The 25,886-nt window shown below is 41.3% G+C and overlaps 1 protein-coding gene across 3 annotated transcripts in view; it reads left to right on the forward strand.

The window, feature by feature from the left end:
* LOC138261141 (phosphatidylinositol 3,4,5-trisphosphate 5-phosphatase 2-like) overlaps positions 1-25,886 on the forward strand; it is a 446,236-nt gene that overhangs the window by 265,721 nt on the left and 154,629 nt on the right. For all 3 annotated transcript variants that reach the window (XM_069209825.1, XM_069209833.1, XM_069209843.1), the window contains 3 exons: positions 999-1,195; positions 8,681-8,798; positions 13,287-13,383. In XM_069209825.1, the coding sequence (XP_069065926.1) occupies positions 999-1,195; positions 8,681-8,798; positions 13,287-13,383 (412 nt within the window). The remainder of the gene's footprint in view (positions 1-998; positions 1,196-8,680; positions 8,799-13,286; positions 13,384-25,886) is intronic.

The raw sequence follows: 25,886 nt of genomic DNA on the forward strand, positions 1-25,886 counted from the left end.
CGCCAGCCTTTACTAGCGCTTTAAAACAAATGAAATGTACATGAGAGGGTCCACAGAGAGATGAGGGTCACTTTTGCTGGGAGGTAGTGAGGGATTCTGAGGAGGTGGTCATGGGATGGCGGGCACAGGGGCGCCACCAATGCTAATGCCGGCCCTGTTCTCCATAGTAGACAGCACTGGGGGGGCTGTGCAGGACTTGGCGCCGGACAGACTCATCTACAGTGCTGAGTGATGGTGGTCGTGGCAAGTAAAACAAAGTTGCTGACTGCCTATGTCTGTACCGGTCACTAGATAGGAGTGCCAGATCTTTTGGTCTCTACTAGGGATGCTTCCCGATTTTCTATTGCTTTGCTGCACATTTGAGACTTAGGGCCTGATTAAGATATTGGCGGACAAGTTACTCCGTCACAACAATGTCAAATATCCAATCCTCAGAAATCGAAATTTCATAGGATATAATGGGATTTAGATTTCGACGGACGGGATATCCGTCATTGTTGTCACGGAGTAACTCGTCCACCAATATCTAAATCAGGCCCTTAGTCTATTTTAGGGGTTTTGCTTATTATTACATTATTTCTGTGATAAGGTATTTTGAATCTTGCTTCAGGGGACACTGCCCCCGACCCCACAGATTAGGCGCCGCTATCACGCAGATTATGGAGATAGCATGCCGACACCGTGCACAGCAATATCTCACACAGCGCACCGTTTCATACCAAGCATAGCCGTACAACACAGTACCCCTACCTCACTACTCCACGCTGCACAACCTCACACTGTGTAACACACACTGCCCTCACGGAATTACCTCCTAGTTTTCTGTATGACCTCACTCTATACAGCATGTGATGCCCTACACTGCCCATAATGCATTACACATCCTGCATCAGCTCGCGCCACACTTCGGCCCTAGGTGGAGACTGTTCTATATGAGACTTCTCTCCTGGTACCACGTCACAGGATGCCCTCTGACCCGCACCCTTCTCTCTCCCCAGGCGGCTCCCCTCCTCCTCGGTCGGTGGCCACGTGGCTGACTTCCAGAGGGCTAGGGTGGGGCAAGGACGAGAGCACCGCAGCCTTACCGCATGACGTGTACGTGATCGGCACCCAGGAGAACTCCCTGGGGGACCGCGAGTGGGTGGACTTCCTCCGGTGCGCCCTGAAAACCACTGTGGGGATCGACTACAAGGCGGTAAGTGTAGAAGAATTCATACCTTCAGGACATACCTTCTGGGGGGGCGTTTGAAGTGTTACACCCCCCTAATAAATGTATTTTCTGGTAAATAGTTAGGTATCAAGGCATTCAGTCAGGTATTGTGTCGGATTTCACCAGGAATTTTTATATACACAGAGACAAATACACATACACACTATCTCACTCTGCCTTGAAGGTCTTCAGAAATGTTGCTTATTTTACAAAATAGTGTGCTTTCTCTCACTTAGTACCACTACTAGTCCACATTTGTCTCCCTTTCCACTGCACCCTAGGCCCCTCTCATGCACCCTGCTTGTCCTTTAATGTATTTTAACATTAAATGTCAGAGTGATTGTTGGATATCTGAATCTCACCCCACCCCCATTTTTACTGCCCAAGCTACCTACGCCCCTGCTTACCTTCATTCATATTTGTTGACGTTCTGTGACTAAAAAGAGGTAGGATTTTAAGGTTTCAAAATTACTAACTAACTAGCAGCAGTTCCTCTGCTATGGCAGAGGAGCGCCACCCTGCTGCTTGCAGCAGAAAGAAAAATAAAATGATAATAACAAACTGTTATTATCATTTTATTTTTCGCTGAGCCAGGTTAGGGCAGGACGGGGATGGAGGAGGAGTGGTTTGTGAACCATAAGTGCGCATGTGTGTTTGGCCGGCCGTGTTGGGCCGGCCAAACACACATGCTCACTTTGCATTTCTCCTCCCAGCTGAATTGTACAGCCGGGAGGGGAAAGTGCACAGGCCTTCACTCCCTCCGAGCGCCGAAGCAGGCCGCTCACACCAATCAAGACGCTGCTGTCATGCTGGTGACAGCAGCATCGTGATTTGCTGAGTGTAGTCTGGGAGCCTGTGTGCTGCCGGACGAGGACGGAGGAGACGGAACCTGTCTCCCGGCAGACAAGGTAAGTGTTTTTTAAAAAAAATATCTATATATATATATATTTTTTTTTTTTTTTTCCCCTCCACCCCCCGCAACCCCTGTTCAGTGGCAGCAGCCACTGTAATTAACATGAGCATGGCATCACAGGAAAGCATGTTGGGTAACACCAGCCATGTCAGAAGGTCTTATGCATCCCAGGCCATCATATTGAAGTGGGTCCCCTCACGGGAAGACAACCTGCTTCGAAGTTTACAAATATGTCTTGTACAGAATGAGAAGACATGGCAAGATCAGCATCTGGCGCCATCTAGTGGAATTAGCCATGTTTGCTCCTTCATTTTGCACAAAATGGCAGCTTCCTAAATTCTATAAGTATGTTGAAACTGGAGTGCAGGGCCCCTCAAAAAGCACAGGGTCAAACCTGAGACCTGAGGATGACTGAGACCTCTGTCGCCTGTTGTGATGGGCGTGGATGGCACTAGACCAGATGAGAGAAAGTGACTATGTTGCTTTTGAGCCACATGGGGAGAGAGTGTGGTGTAACGGAGAAGGTGTGGCGTACAGGAGGGTGTGGCATAAGAGGAGGGTGTGGCGAATTGAGAGGGTATTGCGTAACGACAAGAGCTGCCGACTTTGAAGCTGAGGAACCAGGTTTGAGTCACAGTGTCGGCTCAACATCCTGTCATTTTGGGCAATGCAGTTAATCTTCCAGTGCCTAACAAAACAAGCATTTGCAATACAATGGGTCTCGTGTTTGCTTGAGTTAGAACTACTAGCATTGTAAATTCCTAACTGGACTTTTCTGGACATAAATTGAAAATGAAAAGTAAAACAGTTGATATAAGCAAGTCAATTCTAAGTGCGACGGCCACCATCAGCGTGAGCACAAAAGTTATTGGCTCCCTGCGTGAATGTCTAGAAAGGATTGTGGCTGGGATAAAAGGCAAACCAAAACCAGAGGAGGGTCCATCACACGCTGTACCAGGAGAAAGCGTGACGTAGTGTGATGGGCAACAAAAATGTTCACTCAGTGAAATTGCCTGGGAGGGAACTCAGCACACAAAGGAGGGGCATTTCACAAAATGCACCAATAAAAATGAAGCATTTAAGACAGGCACAACAGAGAATGAATAGCAAGAGTGGGCGTGATTAAAAGCCCACAGGGAGATTACAACAGGCCAGAGCGCTTGGGAGCTCGACCATAAAACTGAATGTGTGTTTGTGTAATGTAACTGGTGCTTATGTAAAGCGCTCCAGTACCTTCAGGTCGATGTTGCGCTGCAAAAACTGCAAAAAGAAAACCGCTATGAGGCATAAAGGGATCAGTTTGAGTTTGGTGGGTAGGATGCTCTGCCACAGACCTGGGGGAGTACCTTGGACACCCTAGAGTAGGGTCGGCTGTCATGGTTCTGCCGGTGGTGGCCACACTGGCTCCGCCGGCAGAAACTTTACACCCATGGAACGGGGGCGAAGGTGTAAGGTCCTCAGACCAGCCACCCTGTTTCATGCAGACATTCTGATGTTCCTATTTTCTTATTTCTTCTCTGCCAGCCCAGGGAGGCTGGTGGTTCTGAACAGAAAAAACTAGAATGACCCCCACACATTGGTAGAAAACGTCCAGGGTATCAAGTTCATTAGTATATTGCGTTTCCAAAAGGAAGAAAGGAGGATCTGTGCGGAGAAAGGCGCCATGTAAGCGGATAAAACAAACCAGGATGGAGGAGTGGCCACTCCTGCTGTGTCCAATTCTGATTAAATCTGTATTAGGTTCAAAATAATACTAAAAATGCGTTCAAAACCTCTGCGAGGTGTTTGGACAAAATAAAGCCTAAATTGTTTAAATGATCTGAACCTACAAACGCTGGACTCACTGCTGGTATTCCACCAGATGGGTGTTTAACGGGTGGTAATTCCAAGAATGCCTCTGGTGCATGTACTGTGGGTACCGCGGCTACTAAAGTCCTTTGTAACGAGCAGTGTGGCTCTGATACACGGGACACTACTATTCCGTCTACTGTGACCCTGAATACCCAACTACTGCCTGTTCCTGATCAGTCTAGTCTGACTGGACTGTATGGAGCATGTTACTTTCAATGGTCCTGAGCACCAGGCAGGTGTATGGGGTGCTCCGGCAGGAAAGATCAGGTGTAGAATCCACCCGCCATCAGAGTGCCCTCAGGTCCTAATATTGACTCATGTACCTAGACTGAAGCAGTCCCAGACCTAGAGCACTGAACAGCTGATCTTTAAGGTGCTTCACTGCTTTACCATACATACAAGATTAGATCCCTCGCTATCTGCCCAGAGTGAATTGGACCAGCCCCTAAAATATTCCCAGGTGATTGTGTAGTTGTTAATTTTAGAGATTTGAATGTTGTTGGTAACATTTCAGCTTGTCTGAAGTTCTCCTACCCTGGGCCTTCTCAGATGTTTGCCCTCCCCGGGCTATTTTTATAAGCCTCCTTCTTTGGCATCACTGTTTGACTCAGGCTCCGGCCCTGCTCCCATTAGGAGACATAATCCTGTGCATAGTATATCCACCTTCCCGGGGGTCGCTCTTAGTAATACATTTACGCCCCTTGAAGGGCTGACGGCAGGCAGGTCTGATCTTGTGTCCATAGGTTGTATGGATAACACGTACTGTAGTGAGGTCATGGGTGTTAGACAGGAAGCGTGCTGTCAGGCATCATGGCCCACTACTTCTGGTATCTGTCTTACAGATCTCCATTGCTTTATTAGAACTGAGGTCCCTTTATCAGTCCAGTGGTCAGCACCCCATAAGAAGTTTAGGGACACTTTTCAGGAGTTTTCTTTCCTGTCTTGGAACATTGCTTGGGTGAACAGTAAACTAGGTAACACCGATTGTCTCTCCTTGATAGAATAATATAATTTCATTATTTTGAAGGAAACTTGGGCAATGTCTCTGGTAGCTCTTAACAGCTATTCCTGTTTTTCCATTCCCGCTACCCCTTCTATTTCAGGATGTCCCAGGAAGGGTTATTAACATGGATTACACATGGAGTTAAGGTCAAAATAACTCAAATGAACATTAGCAGGCCAGAGGCACAGGTGCTTGACTTTACTGATTCTCACTGTTTTAAATTTTACATTATTAATTTTTATAATAATGACTTTTCCAATACTGTAAACAGGAATTTCAAGATCTTATTTTGTATTGTAGACAAGTAAAGTTAGACTTTTGGTGTAAGTTTAGACTTTTGGTCTAAGCTTCGACCAAAGGTCTAACTTTACTACGAGTAGAGTTAGACGTTAGGTCTAAGCTTAGACTTTTGGTCAAAACTTAGACTTGTGGTCAGAGTTCAGCTTTGGGAATCAGGCCCTCAGTTTGTCTGACAAACCTGCGTCTATAGGTAGGGTTGATAATGCCATTGTAAAACGACATATTTAACTTATGTGACCAACAATTGGGAAAAAGCCCTTCTGATAAAATTGAGGGCGGGTATCATATGCCACACGTTGTGTTTTCCGCGGGGCCTTTATGGTAGTTTAAATGACAAGATATGTGTCTGTGACAACGTCTCCACTCAGTCTTTATTGCACCTTATGCTATTTTGCAACTTGTATTAACAATGTAGTGTTGCCCTTAGGTTTTTACCATTGTTGCCCAGTAAAGATGTTAGTTACAGAGTGAGTAATGTTCTTAAAGCAGCTGTGTCTCAGCGGAAAAGTCTTGATTTTTAACTATGAATTTTATCTAAATAAGTCCTGATTTTTATACTAAGTATTTTATTGCTGTTTTTGTCTTTTGTTTTTGTTTTCGAATTTTATGTGCTTATCGTTTATGGATGTCTTTGACATTTTGAAAAATGATTTTTGACTTCACTTGATTTGCAGCATAGACTACACTGTGTATTGCCTGGTATGTTCTTGTGGGAAGCAATGTATCGGTCGCATGATAAATCCCACAAAAATATTAAATGTGGTTTATATGTGTGCAATAGCTAATAAAGATGTCACATACGCAGTAGAAAGGCCCCATGAGTTATATCACAACAGTAACAGAAATCTGATTCGTACTACTGCATTGACAGGGTTCCCGTTGGGGAATTAGGGGGAAATTGTACGCTAACCCTAAGGAGACTTGAGCCAAAATATATAATTGAGTTACAAACCAAGATGCAGAGAGGCCTTAACAGTAATGAGGAGCTGGCAACCCAACTGGGTGATTAAAATCTTTCCAAAACTTTGAACATTCCCCTATATAGGTATCATCACAGACAGCCCATCCAGGGCATTAGTGTTTTTTAAAATATTTTGGTTTAAAGAGGACGTCTGAGACACATAATTATTAGTGTTAGTGTTAGTATTTGAGTCTTATTTTCTTTCATTTTCTTCCAAATTGGAAGAAAAAATTTAAGTAGTTTCTAGTGTGAAATATTTGCATCAAGAGCTATACTGAATGAATTTACTATAAGATGGCATCACATTTATGTAAAACGTATTTTCTATTTGGTGCAGTTCTGAGGTGATATATTCTATGGGATAATGCCAATATTGAATTTAAGTTCATAATGAAATGTACAATTTCTTTTGGTGATTGTATGAGTCTAGTGTTATCACAGACTAGCCTATTTAAGACATAATATATTTAAGAAAGTTTATAATTTGAGTTTATTCAGACACTGTCATTTATGATGTCAATTAATGATGAAATTCATAATATTTTCGTATCTTACTAATCTATTGCCAAAATTGTTTAACCTATTCAAGGTGCAATTGTGAGGAACATGATAATTATGTATGTTTGTACTGTGATCATGATTAGTGAAAGTATTTGCAATTTTTTCATCCAAATGTGATTATAGTTAACTGTATATCACTGGGAACCACCTCTCTGCCACCTCATACATGCATTGACTTTGTAAATATTGGGGAACCCCACTTTTAAAATGGGGTCCGTACAAGGGGTAAAAAACGAAGGAGATGCTGAAATACGCTAGTCCTCTTTCTATCTTAACGTAAACAATCAATGGGAAGGAATTGACGAGGATTTAATCAAGTCCGCTGCATTAGATTGCGAACATTGAGAAAGGCTTATAGCCGAAAAGTGCTTTTTTTGCATTTCAAAAAAAAAATTTAAGAAGTCTGAGGACCAGTGAGTGCCCGTTAATTTCTGTGGGAGACAAATTGATACCATGAGTTAACTATATAACTCTATATATATATATATATATATCTATATATATATCTATAGATATATATATAGATATATATAACCTTTTTAATTGTTTTCCATTAAATTAGTTTTACTCATTTGGTGTGGTCTCTGTTTAAGGAGCCCTTGGATTTTTCACAGCCCCCATAAGTTTAATGAGCTAATGTGGTTGAGCAGCACCCCCACTCTAAAAATCTTTTCTAGCACCCCTACTCTTGCCATCCTTTCACTTTTTCAACCCCCCTGGTGTCTGGAACAGTGCTAATACAACTAAGGGAGTAGCTAGAACATTTAAATACCCCCCACTTATGAGGGCACCAAACATGCAATCCAAGAAGAACTCTCCTGTCACTTCCTTCCGAGCATCTATCCATCATCATTTCACCCTTCATCTACTTGCTGATCTCCACCCTTCTGACATCCATTCATTCTTTGACCTATCATTCAGTCTTTCAACATTCCACCCATTCATGTGGATTCTATCCAGGTATCCATGCATTCACACATCCATCATCTATGCAGGCTTACATCCATACATCCATACAGCTATACATCCGTCATTTGAGTTACCCGTCCATCTTGCTCTCCCCTTTCTTTCTTTCTTTTAGTTAATTATCTATCAATTTTCTGCCAACTTACAGATAAGAGGCCCATAAAAATCCCAGCCCTCTGTAGCTGCTAAAGGGTAATTCACTAAACCCTTAAATGCAACTAGTGACCCAATCTGCAGCCCCCACATGTTGCAGTCATCTTGCACTCACATTCTGCCATCATCTTGGACCACCAGGATGTCCCACCACCAATGCTAGTTTAGCCACTGCCTCAAAAGAGGGGCACATTTTCTAATCTTGCTGCAAAAGCTAGTTTCTGCAAAGTCTTGCTGAAAAGATCCACTTTCTTCATGATTGTTTGTTAGGATGTTTCTACATCTTTATGAATTACCGTACTCGTAATTATTATTATTATTATTGTTATTACTAATATGAATTCCTATAGATCTTTATTGCTCATTTTAATAAGTATTTTTATATAGCTCTTCATGCCACGCTTCCACCATTTCTGAGAGTTAAAAATTAAGGGTTTTACTACTACTCACTTTAATGGCACTTAATGTATTGACCTAAGACCAATGGATAGGAGGCCTACCAGGATCCATCCTTTTGACCAGCAGGACACAGCAGATGTCAGAAGTGAGCATTTAATTCACAGCGCCATGATTCTAGCAGATGCACTTGACAATGACTTCCTCTTAGGTGGGAGTCTTGTTTTTAAAAAGTAATTGAATACAATATGAAATGAATAATGAAAATGTAAAGGGGCGTGTCCTTGTGTCAAGGTACTTCCACAATGTCATGGCATTGGATGTCCCGCCTTTGTCCTAACTTTCTCCAGTGTTTTCTTCTTGAAGGTGGCGGTGCAGTCTCTCTGGAGCATCAAGATGGCCGTGCTGGTGAGACCTGAGCATGAGCGACGTATCAGCCACATCACTGCGTCAAGCGTGAAAACTGGGATCGCAAACACGCTGGGTATGGCGTCAGTTAACACAGCCTTTGGGCATTGGGTGGGGTTGGGATGGGATGGGGTCACAGGGGTCTTGAAGGAGATGTGAGTTTGAAGTTGAATCATTGAAATGTTCTAAAGATGGAGTGGACCCAGACAGATGGTTTCATATTTCATGCATGCGGCTTCGGCCATTCCTGGGGTTGGGGGGGTGAGACATGACACAAGGGGTAAACATCACTTAGAAGGTTTTAGGGTGGGTATGGGTTTTAGGGTGGTAAGGGCATTTTTAGGTATTAGGATGGGTATGGGTTTTGGGGTGGTAAGGATATTTATACGTTTTAGGGTGGGTATGGGTTTTGGGGTGGTAAGGGCATTTTTAGGTTTTAGGGTGGGTATGGGTTTTGGAGTGGTAAGGGCATTTTTAGGTTTTAGGGTGGGTATGGGTTTTGGAGTGGTAAGGGCATTTTTAGGTTTTAGGGTGGGTATGGGTTTTGGAGTGGTAAGGGCATTTTTAGGTTTTAGGGTGGGTATGAGTTTTGGGGTGGTAAGAGCAGTTTTAGGTTTTAGGGTGGGTATGGGTTTTGGGGGGGTAAGAGCAGTTTTAGGTTTTAAGGTGGATATGAGTTTTGGGGTGGTAAGGGTATTTTTAGGTTTTAGGGTGGGTATGGGGTTTGGGGTGGTAAGTATATTTATACGTTTTAGGGTGGGTATGGCTTTTGGAGTGGTAAGGGCATTTTAGGTTTTAGGGTGGGTATGGGTTTTGGGGTGGTAGGTGCATTTTTAGGTTTTAGGGTGGGTATGAGTTTTGGGGTGGTAAGAGCAGTTTTAGGTTTTAGGGTGGGTATGGGTTTTGGGGTGGTAAGGGCATTTTTAGGTTTTAGGGTGGGTATGAGTTTTTGGGTGGTAAGAGCAGTTTTAGGTTTTAGGGTGCATATGAGTTTTGGGGTGGTAAGGGCATTTTTAGGTTTTAGGGTGGGTATGGGTTTTGGGGTAGTAAGGGCATTTTTGTATTTTAGGGTGGGCATGGGTTTTTGGGTGGTAAGGACATTTTTAGGTTTTAGGGTGGGTATGGGCTTTGGGGTGGCAAGGTAATTTTTAGGGTTTAGGGCAGGTATGGTTTTTGGGTGGAAAGGTGTGTTTGTTTATATACAAATAAATATAGAAACATATATATAAATTACATATATATATATATATATATATATATATATATATATATATATATATATATATATATATGAAATACAATTCCTTAAGTAAACATTAAGGCTCCAGCACTCCACGATGGTTTAAATGGTTTATTGTAACAAAGCAGGAACGCGTTTCGGCGTGACCGCCTTCTTCAACCTGCGGGCCGCCATTTTGGCCCCCTTTAAATATCCTTTGTAGTAACATTGATTTAAAGCAACCTTAATGTTTACTTAAGGAACTGTATTTCAAGTAAAGACGAGGTGGCGTGCGTCTGAGTCCAGCACCATCGGCGATTAGGTGCAGAGAGAGAAGCGCCAAACGAAGTGTTTATATATATATATATATATATACACACACACACACACATACATATATTTATAAATGTATATATATAGTATGTCATACTTACCTCTACTTTTTACAATGCATATGCCTTTACCGCTGGTACTACAACATTTTAGTGGTAAAGGCATATGCGTAGTAAAAACATTTTGTGGTAAGTGTGTGCGTGGTAATGACCATGCATTGTACTTACCGCGTTGTGAAGGCATGCGTTGTAAGTGCATGCTTTGTTCCATCATACATCTGACACAAGGGAATGCGCCGTCTTTGTGGTTGAAACTCCTGTAGCGTGAAGACGCACTGGGAGCCCTCTGGAGATACACCTTGTTTCCCTGGATGTTATTAACTCAAAACTGGATACTGGCACCATCACCATAAAATGCAGAAATCCTCTTCGCTGGTGATTACCAAGCAAGCATGAAAGGCACAAAAGAAGACTTCTGATCCTTACTGAGTAATGTTTACCTAGAAAATTGCTGAACACCAGATCATCTCTTTATTTATATCTTTATTTGCAAACAAATCAGTTTGATCAGAAATGGTATACAAGAGGGAAGTAGCTGTACCTAGTACCCTAGGCGAATTGGGGGGGAGGGGTTAGCAAAGAGCAAAAGATTATCCAAAGACCCTGCCTAACTTCAAGTGACTGTTCACAGCTGAGACAGACATTTGATGAACATATCTAAACTTAATATAATACAAAGCCAGCACTATATGTCAATTTGTTTGGTTGATTTGTTGGGCCCTTATGCCTCTGTGCCTTCATGTACCCAGAAATACCTCTTTATGGCTGTTTTGAAGTCATGGAGTGCGGCGCATGATTAGATGACTGGTTGAATTGAGTCTACCAATACTTCCCAATTTAGCAGTATTAAAGTGAGAACATTACGTATTGCAAGTACCAGAATATTTTGAGAGGTTAGCAGCTCTGCCACATTCAGGCCACGCGTGAGGATGTTGTGTGCTGCCACATTGTGCGATGCTTAAGCACACTGGAAGCATGTTAATGTGTTGTCTTGATATGAGCAATAATGTTAAGAGTCAACCAGAGGAGGTCTAGGGGGGAAACTGCAGCACCCCTATAATGAGTGAAAAAGAGGGTGAACCGTGGACCTCACAAGTCAGATATAAGATTGTCATGTACTTCCATTCTCAAGAACATGGATGCTTCTTTGGTTCTGGATATCCAGGAGTCAAATATTTCAGTAAAACACCATTTTGATAACATATGGATTATGATTTGCATTTATTCTTAAAGTCATAATTTCGAAGACCAACAGAAATGGGTGGTAAAGAAACAATGTATGCTTTTTATTGGATATTGGTGGTACCTTTAAGAGATATTGGGCCAAATGTATCAATATTAGTTATAGAGATTACCTAATTGCGATTTTCGGTGAATCACAATTCTGTAACATGTTACCGAATCACAATTTGGGTTTAATACATACCAAATACATGTTTACAGTGCAATTGGGCCATTTACAACAGCAAAAATGCTTTGGACTTCAAGCCCTAAGTACTCAGCTCTACCGCCGACACCGGGGATGACCTTGAGCACCTCCTTCAATGAGCTCCTGCTGTTCCTTGATCACTGCTCCGGATTGTTAATTTATCTGTATTGCAGTCAATGCTCACCCAACAGGATCTAGACTCGGCAACCAGAGCAAAGCCAACATTTAATCAACAACAAATGAACGTTTTACCCCATGCTTGAATGACAGCAGGGACTGGACAAGATGACTATGAGAAGGCAGGGAATTCCAGGCATTTGTGCAGAGAACTGCAAACCTTGTATCTCCAGGAGATGGACCTGAATGGAGAAACAAACAATAAGGGCTAGTCCCCTGAGCAGAGGGCCCAGGAGGGATGATACTGAGTCCTGTCCCGTTCTTTAGCTGAAACCACCTTATCGTCCCCATTCTGGATCTTTTGGAGGCACAGCATTTGTGGCTCGGGCAGACCCCAAAGAGGGCTTTTCCAGAGTACAACTTGAAATGAGCTAAAAACACAACATAACTTTATGAGACTCACCAGGTGGAAGCGGGTACTGTGTGAAGCTGTCAAGCTTGAATTTGTGTCCTTTAGTCATAGTTCTTCTCTAGGCACCAAGGCAGAGAATTATATCCTTATTGATAGGGACCCCAAGCATCTCAGAAGGCTGAGGATGGGTCCATAAAGTAGGAGATCAAGGACAGGCTGCAGATATGGGGGTCAAATGCCAAGGTCGAAAAAGCATAACATACTACAATAATCTCAGTGTTCCCGCATTAAACTTCAACAAATTATTACCAGTCAGTCAACCACTCTAACCAGAGTCTGGGAAACCATAGGGAAGACTTCAGGATGATGTGTCCACCACAAGAAGACAAGTGAACTTACATGGCTTGGCAACACTTAACATCCATTGATAACCTCACGTAAATGTTTAATCGGGGGGATTACAGGGAAGTTCATTTTGCTGCACCCCTTCAACGGACACTAGAGAGACCAAGGAAGTAGTTCTAGTCACACTCAACCCTCCCTCTTGAAATTAAGATATGAACCATCTCTGAGACAACTCTTTACACCCCACTAAAGAAACTAGAAGTTGCCTCAAGTTAAGATCTACCACATCAGATGCCGCTAACAGATTTAACATCATGAGAAGAACTATCTCACCATTATCAGCAAATGTAAGAATTTCACCCACACCAGGGCCAGTGCAACCTCTTTCATGTGCCAGAGGCAAAACCCTGACTGGTCGGAGCCAAGAAAGACATGCAACTTAGTTCTGGAGATGTTCACCCACAACCTTCTCTAATGCTCTTAAAAAAACAAGACACACCGTCAATATGATAATATGTTTTTAAAGCTTAGAGATCTAATGATGCTGCCTTTTATAGAGGGGTAGTAATATATTTATGAGTTTTATTACATATCTCACACTCACTCTTCACTCCTAAGTCCTAATGACACGACCACTCTTTCTTTCACAGGGAACAAAGGCGCAGTGGGCGTGTCCTTCCTCTTCAATGGCACCTCTTTCGGGTTTGTCAACTGCCACCTGGCTTCGGGGTGCGAGAAGACTTCAAGGTAACACCTTCCATTCCTTCCATAGGCTGACACGCCTGTCCTGCTCCCAGCAGTCCCCAAGAGTGGTGGGCTGGCCTTTCAGGTCACAAATCTATTTTATTCTAAATAGATACAAGGTAGGGCAGGGCAATCACATTTGAACTTCAGAAAGGTCTTCTTCAGGGTTCTGGAGAGCATGCACCTCTGCCTCGAGTTCATCACAGCAAGCTGTAGATTCTTTCCCTACTTTGGTATGAACAACAATCATACATGTGCTTCAGAGGCCCTTTTAGAAACACAGATTGAAACACAAAGTGGGATTCTGCGGCCTTGGGGGGCACACCAGGTGCACCCCCCCCATTTACTGGGTGTGTTTTTGTTAGCACGCAGGCTGTAGAGCGGTGGCAGTGATAGCACTTTGTGGCAAGGCCAGCTGTTTTACCTGTTCCTATCAGGAAGAATCCCATCCATACTGGGCTGTCCTACCAGTCTCCTGCATCTGGGTCCTTCAACTATCCATGCGGGACATGTATGTTGCATATCTATCTCTTCTGGGTGGGCATAGTGGAGGCGTGTGGAGAATGTGTGATAAATGTGGTCATAGCACACCAGGATCAATTTTGAGTTTTCAGTCTCCAAGCGGTACCTATGATGGCGACTGGGAAAGAGCTCAGACCGTGGATGTGAGTTTCAGGGCTTTGCCAAGAAAATCCATGGATCATTTGCAGTGAGTCAGACATAGGAGCATGGAGGAAAGGACCTTTGAAGCTTAGGAATTTCCCTTAACCTTTCCTAGCGTATTTGTTACTGAAAGGGCTACCCCCAGAGGTTCCCCCATATCCCTATATCTGTTCTTTGCTGACAAGAGACTCCCAGCTCCACTTCACCTCCCTGCTGACACCTGACAACAAAGACCATGGCTGAAGCAGAGTGAGTGGGAAAAAACAAAAGGCTGGAACTGTCCAGACCTGCCTGTTGGATTACACAACTACTGTCTGCTACTTTGGTACAAAGATGGGACAGACACTTCAGCCACAATCCAGAGTCTCCACACCAGTGGCAACCAAGTAAGTCTCTTTGCTCCAGGATTTGGGCAACTACTGGCAACTCCCCTTGCTGGTTTAAAGACCTGATAACTAGTGACTTTGACTAAGGCTACTAGGTGGGGCTGCCTAGACCTTGGTTCGAGGGAAAGAGATAACCGATTGCTCAGGAGGGGGACATTGGAAGTGCTATTGCTCGAGAAGGGCAGTGCTCAGAAGGAGGAGGGCCATAGAGGAGCCAAAGTGGAATAAATCAAAAAACATCTGCTGCAGCCAGCCAAGAAGCTGTAAGGGGGAGGCCCAGAGATCCCAAAGTGTACACACAGCATGAACTGAAATCTTTACCCCTGGGATTAGATGGTACTGGGAACTCCACCCGAGTTCTGTCATGAAGTTAGGCGGCAAAAAAATACCAGGGCACTGGAAGAACCCAGAACAAAACCTGCCGTTGGTTTGTTCAGTTCTGAGTCTCTAACACCACACCACCTCCCTGAGTAAGACTCAGGCTACCCAGATCAGTATGGTGAAGCTCAATTACTTGGTGCCCAGTCTTAGGTTGAATAATAAGGTTGAGCCTCAGGAGATCAGTGGTAAAAGGATCCGATTGTCACAATCTAAGCACCATAACCCTCGTCTGCCCTGGGGCTCTGAAAACGTTACACACCAGTAGCAATTGACCAATCAGAGGGTGGAAGAACATTCAGTTTTCTTGCAATAATCTCTTATTGGCCAATCCATCCACCTTGTCATGCCCCACCTCATCAACATTTTTCAGTGTGAGGCATGAAAAACCCAGTATAGGATGTTGGGCAGACTTAGACCAATAACTGTCTATGGTATTGACTGATGTACTGCTGGTTTTAAACATGGTTGAAGCACTTAAATCAGATTATCAGAAGGATAAATTCCAGTATGCGTTTGGGGCTGATGAGCTGTTTTTTGTGCAGCATGCCACCTTCATTGTGCTTTAATGCAACCAATCCTGCATATGACACTAAATATATACTTTTGCTATTGGTTTTCTTCCTTTTCTGGATTCTACACCATTGTTGAGTTACCTAAAGACTTGACTATATTGCATTTGTAATTACATGCCATAGAGAAGAGTCTTGCACCTTAAATCTGTATGGGTTGTTGTTAGAGCTTGCCCACTGATCTGACATTTTCAGCATTCCTTAAGCATGCAGTATTGCAGCAGCTACGTGTATACGTTTGAGCCCGTTTCTGTGTCTCTTCAGTGTGTTACCATATGCTTTGCTTCTGCACTCACTTCTGTGCAACATTCCCTTCTCATACATTTTTGTTTCCCATGTTCTGTTTCTATTTGCTTGCATACAGCTTGTTCTGTATTCTAGGCCTATGCTACCTGTAGGAAATCTGGCTTTTCCTCATGGCTAACTATGATTTTTCACCTTTTGCTGAACCCAAAATGTTTGTTGGCTCTCGAACTCTGCACTTTACTTTACTGCTAACCGTGAGTAGAGGGGCTCCCCCTTTCAACATGGTTAATTTGGCTTATTTCTATTTTGCAGATTTAATTTTCCTGTAAGTCCGTAGTCTATGGTGTAGAAAATGGCTCCCATGGCATGGACGTTAACTGCCACTTATGGACTGTAGCACCTAGTGTGCAATTGCACGTATGTAGCGATATTGTAAACATGGCATGTGTAGCCTGACTGCTGCAGTGTAAAACCTGCTTTACAACCTTTTAAAATACCCCTAATGTGACAGGTAAATAAACTCTTTTAAATATTTGTAAGTCACCCCTGTGTACACCTTGTAGCCCACAAGATATGGTGTATAATATTTACAAGTGGAACATAGTATAAAATGAATGTTAAGATGCCCCCAAAGTGACAGAGCTCTAAAAGTTATTTTCACTGTGGCAGGCCTAGCTGTCCTATGTAGAATACCAGAGCAGAGATGAAACTACTAAAACTGTATCTCAGAATGGGACCAGATAGAAAAATAATTAAACCACAATTGTTACCAGTTATTAAAACTCAAATTCAATGTTGAAGTTGAATTTTGATAAATATTAAGGAAACATAACTTTTGTAAAGTTACCCTTTACCTGCCTGAACTCTCAGAAATAGCCTCTGCCAGCTCTCCTTCTGTGCTCAGCCTTGAGTAGGTGTTAAATGCTTCCCTGAGAAAACAATAGGCTGACCAGAGAGGACAGAGTTGACTCTTCTGAGCTCAACATAATATTCAGAGTAGGGGCTGTGGGCATTTTATGACACTACACTGTCAAATCCTGCTTGATAGGTCTGTTTAGCCACATACAACACTTGAGACGCTCTTGTGGGTTCCCTGTCTGGTTGCTGAAGTACCCTTCTTTTGTCCTACCAGACTTCTGTGTCTGGGCTTGTTAAGAGTATAGTGCATGCTTCAACTTGGATCTTAGTGTTTTAGGTGTGAGAGGACATTAGGATTACCAATGTACACTCACTGTACACCCCCACCCCTCAACCCTCAGAGCCCACGCTTAATGTGGCAAAGAGGTATAGTATCTTGAAAATGCCCTGACACATGGCATTTTGGGGCTGTCTGCAGTAGGGTAAAATTGAACTACTGAAAAAGTGAGTAGGGGTGGCCCCAGGAACCTTTACTCCTTTGTTTAGGGAGTGCCTAGGAGTTAACCTCACACACAAGCTGATACCAGGCATAAATATGGCACCTCCAGACACCAACTTCAGAGCACTTCTGGACCTGTGGAAGAACAGAGGAGGTCTTGGACTGCTGTCTGTGACCAAATAGGAGCCCTAAAGGACTGTGCCTGCTCTTCCTTGTACCTAGAACAAAGAAGTGGGCTACAAGGGTCAGTTGGCAGACCTTCCGTGTGGCTGCAGGGACATCACAAGGTGCAAAAGGACTTTTTTCCTGAATGCTGAGCTGCCTAGTGGTAACTGGACTTGGACTGGACTCCACTGTAGCCCTCAACCTGATACCCTCAGAGATTCTAAGTGCCTTCTCCAGAGGTCCTGGGGCATTAGAGGTGTACTCATGTGGTTTATTGGGAGTTAAAGACCAAGTCAGAAGGTAAAATCTTTGACCAGGATGAACCTGGTTGGTGTATTCGATGTATGCTCTATTGCGGTCAAATCCTTCCTGTGTCTCAAGTCTGTCATTGATTATCACTGCTGCTGTGTGATTTTTGGAGTTATATTTACTTAAAACTTTAAATAGTCATATCTCCGGTTCTCCTTGTTGGATTTTTGTCTATATACTTTCCTAATTCCGTTTGGGAATTTTATTGTTTTCCATCACTGTTTTAGTACCACATAAATACTTTACACATTGTCCTAAGTTGAACCTCTCTGCTCTGTGCCATGGCTACAAGGTAGATGAGCTCAGGGTAATTTAGTGACTTGGAGAGTTCACCCTGACAAGGGTTGTGATTATTCATTGTTCTGGGTAGTCACCTGTGCCCAGGCCTCAAAAATTCTACTCGCCCACTTGCTAAGGCGAGTCATATTTTACCAGGTAGAGCTATTTTCAGGACGCACTTGTCCCTTCTGGCAAGTTGACATAGAACAGGTGTTCTGTTCAGTCAGAAAGTGAAGGAGGCCTTTAAATTTAAATCTTGTTATTGTCACATGTGCTCTGCGTTCAGAGACAGGAATCAAAAGTCAGTTTGTCTTACAATTAATGTTCCTTCTGACTGCAGAGTTCCAGGATTTTGTCAGTTAATACACATTTAAATAGCTAAGTCAGCTGTACAAACATTTCAAAATATATTTCATTAGTAGTAAAAGCTCATTGTTTGTACTTCTACGTGATGAAAAAAATACTTTAATAGGGTGAAAACAGATAAGAACACTTTACTTCGTGAAGTGCAAATAATAATTATGTTTCTGAAACCAGATTTTCACAGATTTGGTAATACATTATATAGTTTTAATAGGAAAGCTGCAAGTTAGTTTGAATTATTTTGGACATTTCTTGTGAATCTTCTGTCTAAATGACAGTGTGTGACCACATCATGCTTTAGTAACATATTTATTAAAAGTGAGTGTTTAAACATAAACCCTCCTGCCCTGGTACCAATGTTATTATTAAACTAAGAAGCAAGTACTGGATCATGTGCCCCCTATAAATGGGCTAGATTATTTTCATACATGGTGCAAACGTTGTGTAATGAAAGAGAGACATTTTTTGTACAGCAGAAATGCTGCGCTCACGTATTCGAAGGTGCGCTCATTTGTGAGAATGAAGAAGACGGCGACTCTGTAAACTAAAATATTTGCCTAGGATCACACAATTTGAGACCTGTTTACGGGTCAAGTATGTTACAGTTATGGTCAAGAAGATTATTCAAATTACTTGACCTGCAGGTCTAGTGAAAAATTTATGATTTTTCTAGGCCTGCTACTCAAATAATAAACCAATTTCTAACACTAATTTTTACCTTTAGTCCTCCTCTGCAAACTTTTCTCCAGCCTTCCTAGTTCTTCGGTTAAGTCTTATGTTTTGCTGCTAATGCCTTGTTCAGATTGTGTGTTTTGCTGTCAGTGTTCAGCGGTGTGATTAGGATACTGTATTGTGACTATCTGTTGGCCGTTCCCTCATCTCAGTCGTTTACCTGCTGGCAGGATCATGTTAGGATTCAGCGCTGTGTTGGCAGCACCCTGTCCTCATACATGAGCTCTACCATTGAGCGCCGTCCCAGTGCTTGCCTCTTCTCCCTGAATTTAGCCCTCATGTCTGCCTGTTTCAGCTTTGTGCTTCTAATCCTGACCTTGTGATAATAGTTTTCTATATTTTTCTGCTTAGCTGTCATTTTCCAGTTACCACCAATACTCTTCTCTTTCTAATGCTGTAGCTCTATTTTATTTTTTGGGGAAAGAGTTGTCTTTTGTTTACACAAGTAGAGCTTACGTTTACATCTAGACTACACCCTTGAAACGAGTCTCACCCCTGAGATTGGGTTTTATGTGAATTGTTTTGTTATGACCTTTTTGGAAGCCCCTCCAGTTTCACTACTTTTTAAGCACCCCACTGGCTGCCTAGTTGTATTCTGTATCTCTGCTTCTCTCCAGTTTCGTCTCTGTTGTTTGCAGCAGATGTGCCACCTACTCCTGGCTCTGCTTTGGCTTGTGTTGCTGTCCCTTTCCAATCCAGACTGGTATGTAATCAGTTTGAGTTTTTATTGCTGATGATTAGCTCCACTCACTTAACTTCTAGACCAAACTCAACCCGTCAGTGGCATTGAAAGAGACGGGGGCGCTGGTTTGAGAAAACATCCCAACCGAAAGAAGCAGAGTATGATCAAACCTTTTATTTTTTCTGTGCCTCCGCTACTCAGAGAGAGCTAAAGGCTTAGAAATGGAGTTGGAAAATCAATAAAGCTTTCCTAGATTTAATCTTCTCATATATCATTTAAGGGGACTTACACATTTTTGAGAAATAAAATAAGCTGTTACATGTTTTAACTTCTGCAAGGTCTATTCATTCCAAATTTCTAGTTTTTAACTTTTGCCTTTTTGTAAGAGCTTTTTCTAACTTAGACTGACTGCCAATATTTAAAACAGGAAGTTATATCTAAGTCGGTTTGCAAAAGGTGCGACATGAAGATCTATAAACGTTAACCATATGTCAGACAAAAAAATCAAACTAGACTCCAACCAACCTATCAAATTAAGCATAAAAATAGTTACCAAATAGAAATGCTTTTATAACAAACAAAAAATATAAGAAGGCCAACAAGATGCACAACAGAATGCTTCCTAAAAAGAACTGCAGTATGATAGCCTCACTCTGCTGGATTGTAAACCTACAAAAGAAGATTGCAACACTTCAACAGATCTATTAATACTACAAATAAAGTACATTTAACTATAAATGAAAGCTAACAAAATTAATGAATAACTTAAAGTAGGTTAAAATAACAAAAAGTAAAACTATGCTACATGCTTAAGTTTCAAAATAACAGGGGCATCCAAGAAAAAAATGCTAAAGAGGAAAAAACACCCAGACATCGACCTACTTGAAATAAAAAACACCTTGAAAGAAAGTATTGTACCAAAATACAAAACTAAAATGAAACTAAACCTAACCTTTTAACAAATTTAAAGAATTAACCAATCCCCTTACTAAATTTAACATTATAAAATAAAGCAACACAACTAACATATTTTGCCTCCGCAACAATAGAAAACGTTACCAAAACAGCACCAAACAGACTTGCACTGCAACAATCTACAACAAAAACAAGTAAAGACAATACCCAGAACATAAGTTAAAATGAAAATGAGCACCGGCAATGTAAAAAAGTTAAAATAAATATAACACCTCATATTTTTTTTATAAAGTGAATATAGATTTACCATACTCTAAAACTCACAGAAACAGCAAAATGCACGTAATCCCAAAATGGGCAGCTGTTATTAAATGATAGAGTATATACTTACCTCTAAAAATGAGGTGGTTGAAAGTGTTAGGGAACATAACCATCCCCCTAATATTACTGAAATAGAAGTACGAAATATTTTAAAGGACCTAAAAGGGGCCAGAAAAAGCTCAAATATTATGACTGAGGTTCCTAAAAAAGCAACAGGGCAACACACTGGCATACCAACCCTAAATACATTAATTGCCGGAACACACAGAACACCAATACAAAATATGAAGGTATTGACATATCTCAGCACTCACACATAAAAAATACTCCTTTTTACTACATGAGAACCGCAATAATGATAAAATAATCATGTATGCTACCAAAAGCAATTTATAAACCTTAACAGAACCCCTCTTTTGTTTGAAAGGCTCTTTTGAATTTACAAACCTTAACACAATTTAACACAAGAACGATGCATGACACTTTTAAGTCATTCCCTCCAACATTCAGTCAAATGTACACAACACATGATCAGTATGAAAATACAAACATACCATTAGCATAGGGACTGCTTCTCAACAAAGTAACAAACAAAGTAAAAGATACAATGAAATGTTAACCTATAAAACACCAAACTAATAACTTTAACACACAAAACATAATCATAGATTTTGCACAGGCAATGATTTAGACCATAGTTAAAATCAGCCAACACACTGAAATTTAGTGGTGCAACTACCACTTTAACCAGAGCATATGAAGTGACCCACAAGAAGCCACCCTAAGAATATGTTAATTGAATCCTGCTGTTACAAGTAGCTTCACTAATGGATTATTTTGAGGATGCTTGGGTCGGTCTCCTGCACTGATCAAGACTCAGGCGCCAACCCAAGTGTCATATTTCATGATGGAGCATCTATGATTGCACCATCTCCCAAGATGAAAAGACAAATAATGCAGAGGAAAGGTGGCATGATTCCTTCTGAGGAACACTTGGGAGAAAGCACCATACACTCTATCAGTACCTAGAAATACTTACATAAACAAAAAAGCTATCAGGAGCTTAGGTATGGAACAAGCCCTAACCCAACTCAAAACAAAAATCTCCAAACAAGTTAAACAAATGCATGAACTACTCACATTCAAAGTAAAAATCGACGGTAACAACCAAGGCCTACCATGTCTAGACTCAAAAGCTAGAACCCTTCTTTTAAAAAAACACTAAACAACACAGTTTTATCTCACTAAAGCACAAACATTAACACCTTATCAACATTAATATTTATATATGATTAAAGCAAATTTAAAATACCACTCTGAAAAAAAAGACAAAAATTCAGATTGATAACTAAAATACACTATAATAAATATGAACAAATAAATAAGCAATACAAAATAAGCAACCCAATTATAAATAAACAAACACTTTTCTACCACCTACAAAAATATGCCAACACCATACAAATCCATATATAAAGACAATAAATAAACAAACATAAGATCCAAAAAACAAACATTGCCCACTCAATATCATAAATAAATAAAATAAACAAAACGCTTACGATATTGTAGCTGAAGTTCTGGTCAGTGAAATGGCAACCCAAAACCCCCCTAAAAAATATTGATTAAAAAAGACCCTTAAAAAGTGAAGAAGTAACCCACAGGAAAAATAGGACATCCAAAAGTCCAAAAAATCCATCAAAAATCCCCAAAAATTGAAAAAAATAAATAAACGCTTTAGGAAAATAAAAAAAAAGGAAAGGGAAAAAGAAAAAAAACAATTTAGATTAAATAATAGGGAATGTTTTTTCCTTGAAAAAAAAAAAAAATCTCATCCAGGTTAAAAATAAAGGGCCTGATTACGAGTTTGTCGGTCGGAAAACCCTATCGCTAGACCTGTGTTGAGGAGACCACCATGGAGCCCCATTACAAGTTTTCCACTGGGCTGACCGCCAGAAACCGGTCAGCCCAGTGGAAAACATACAGTGGCATTTGACTCGGCTCCACATGGAGCTGAGTCTAATGCCATAGCACAGGGGGCCCCTTAGCACAGCAGACAGTGCACATTCTGACAGTGCTCGGGACGGGGACACCTGCACTGCCCATGACAATGTTGTGGGCAATGCAGGGGCCCCACTCTGGACCTCTAAACATGTTCTCCGCCAGCTTTTTCATGGCCATTGAGCTGCCATGAACAGGCTGGCTGAGAACATGGTTGCAATCAGCACGGCAGCGCTGACTTTAGTGCCGCCGTGGCTGATTAAAACCACGACTAGCGTCATCCCAACGGGAACTAAAATCCTGGCAGAGACGGCCGTCTTTTAGTGCCACCAATCTCCAATCTTGTAATATGGTGGTCAGACCGCCACAGCTGTGGCGGTCCGACCTCCACTGCGTGTTTGCCGGTCTTGAGACTGCCAGACTCCTAATCAGGCCCAAAGTCTGATGTCAGAAAATAAAAACCTGTGAAGAAAACAACATATAACCCCACCCAAAAACCACTAACAACCCTACTATGAAACAGAGCACGATAAAGCAAAAATAATTAAACGCAATGTCAACCACATAGAACACCCATATAAAATACAAATAAACATTGCAATTCACAATATGGCCTACTGCAGTACCATAAAGGAACAGCTACTACTCTAAACAAATCCAAAAAACCCATCAAATTGCAAAGTCTGAAAACCTCTTTTTTCACTAATCCCTTAATAAGTTTAAAATAGTTTTACTAGAACCACAAACCAGCAACAGGAAACAACAACCACAGACTCCATTAACCGCCCAAAATGAGAAAGAATGACTACAAAATTAAGGAAACAAGAAAAAATGGCAGAAAAATGCAAGCTAAAAAAGACTTCCCATAGAAATGAATGACAAAAAAATATTTTTTCTTATTGTTTTAAAATTATGAACATGTTAAATTGTTAAAAAATAATAATGTATTGCCTTTAAGGAAATCTTCACACTTTTGTATGTGTAAATATATAGTAAACCACTGAAAAAAATATATATAACTGATTTGATCAGCACTTTTTAAACATTATATGATGTTAAAATAATGTAAGAAAGTAAAGTTTAATTTTTCTAAAAAATCGCTGTACAATACAATTAGTTTTGAGGTGCAATTTTAATTATTTTGAAGTAAAAAGTGAGTTTTGTCTTGGATAACAAAAACTAAAAATGTCTTGTAGTTATGGAAATGCACAGTAAATATAGTATATTAAAGGACATGTTTGGAAAATGTATATAATAATAAAATGTAAAAAGTGATACATAATAAAAGACTATCTTAAAAACAGCCCATGTACTATAGTTGACTATAACTTCTTAATGTATAAAATGAAAAATGTAAACAAATGCTAACACTTTATGAATATCAAATTAATTATTCTAACTCCAAATGTGACCACATTAGGGAAGGTAGTGGATTTTGGGGGTTCAGATTTACTATTCCAACTCCAAATATAACAACATGAGGGAAATTGTTGGACTTTGGGGGAGTCGTATTTACTATACCAACTTCAAACTTAACCACATTGGGTAAATTGTTCAACTCTGGAGTAGCTCAGATTTACTATCCTAACCCCAGACCTCGCCACATTGGGGAAAGTGTTGGTTTTTGGAGGGGGGGTAAAGGGTGGGAGGCAAATTTACTATTTCAACTCTAAACTTACTTGCATTCGGGAAAGTGTTGAACTTTGGAGGGGTCAGATTTACTATTACAATTACAAACTTCACCACCTACAATTCCAACTCCAAACGTAACCATACTGGGAAAGTATCAGACTTTGAAGGGGGTGAGATTTCCTATTCCAACTCCAAACTTAACCATATTGGGGAAAGTGCTGGTCTTTGTGGTGGATGTGGGTCAGATTTACTATTCTAACTTCAAACTTAACCCTCACTGGGGAAATTGTTGGACTTTTGGGGGTGAGGCAAATTTAGTATTCCAACTCCAAAGTTAACCACATTGAGGCACGTGATGAACTTTGGAAGATAGGAGGGAGGGGTAGTAAGATTTACTATTCCAACTCCAAACCCAACCACACTTGGGAAAATGTTAGACTTTGCAGGGGGAGACATAGTTAATCTCCCAACTCAAAACTTAACCACTGGGGAAAGTTTTGGGACTTAGGTGGGGGCAGATTTACTATTCAAACAACACAACATCAAAAAATTACTTAAGAGACCTACCAAAGGATATTGAAAAAGACCACGTTTTTACTATACCTTTCAGATTTATAAATATAAATAATGTCTAAAAAATGTATTTAAAAAAGTCACTATTTTTAAATCATAAAAAAATACATAAAATAAAAACCCAATCATAAAAGAAATGCATAGATTACAAAAGCACCTTTAGTTAAAAACAATACATCTAATACAATTAACTAAATCTAATTATTGTAATTACGAAAAATAGATTTTTTTAATATCAAGCATGAAATATTTGCATTACAATTACATTTAAAACACTACTAAGGGCCTCATTGTGACTTTGGGGGTCGGGATGATTCGACCGCCAAAGCCACGGAAAGGAGGCTGCTGTAATACCGGTGGCCTACCCCCAAGTCGTATTATGATGTTTCCACCTAGCTGACCAGCGAAAACATCATATTAGGACATTCCCATCGGTCAGACTGGCATAAACAGTGCTACTGTATTGGCCTCGGCTCCCTTAAGGGCAACAGCAGCCTCGGCATGCGCACTGTCTGCGGTGCAGACAGTGCACATTCTGAGGATGATGGCTGAGGGGCCCCTGCACTGGCCATGCCCAGTGCAGGGGCCCTCTTTGGCCCCCAGTACTGGCTTTCTGCCAGCTTTTTCATGGCGGGGACCCCACCATGAAAAGGTTGGCAGAAAGGGGACTCGTGAACAGCATAGCGGCGCTGGACTCAGTGCCACTGTGGCATACCATGACTCCGACATCCGCCACCCCGTTGGGAACTATGATCGTGGAGGCAAGTCCTTGGTGGTCTGACCACCAGGGTTGTAATCTGGCGGTCAGACCACCAGGAGTGCGCTGGTGCGACCGCCACCGCAGGTTTGGTGGTCCTCATAATGAGGCCCTAAGTAAAGATGTAAAAGGCATAGCAATATTAAATTGAAAATAAAAAAAAAATATATCAAAA

This window comes from Pleurodeles waltl, chromosome 2_1, assembly GCF_031143425.1.
Source record: "Pleurodeles waltl isolate 20211129_DDA chromosome 2_1, aPleWal1.hap1.20221129, whole genome shotgun sequence".
NCBI classification, from domain to species: Eukaryota; Metazoa; Chordata; class Amphibia; order Caudata; family Salamandridae; genus Pleurodeles; species Pleurodeles waltl.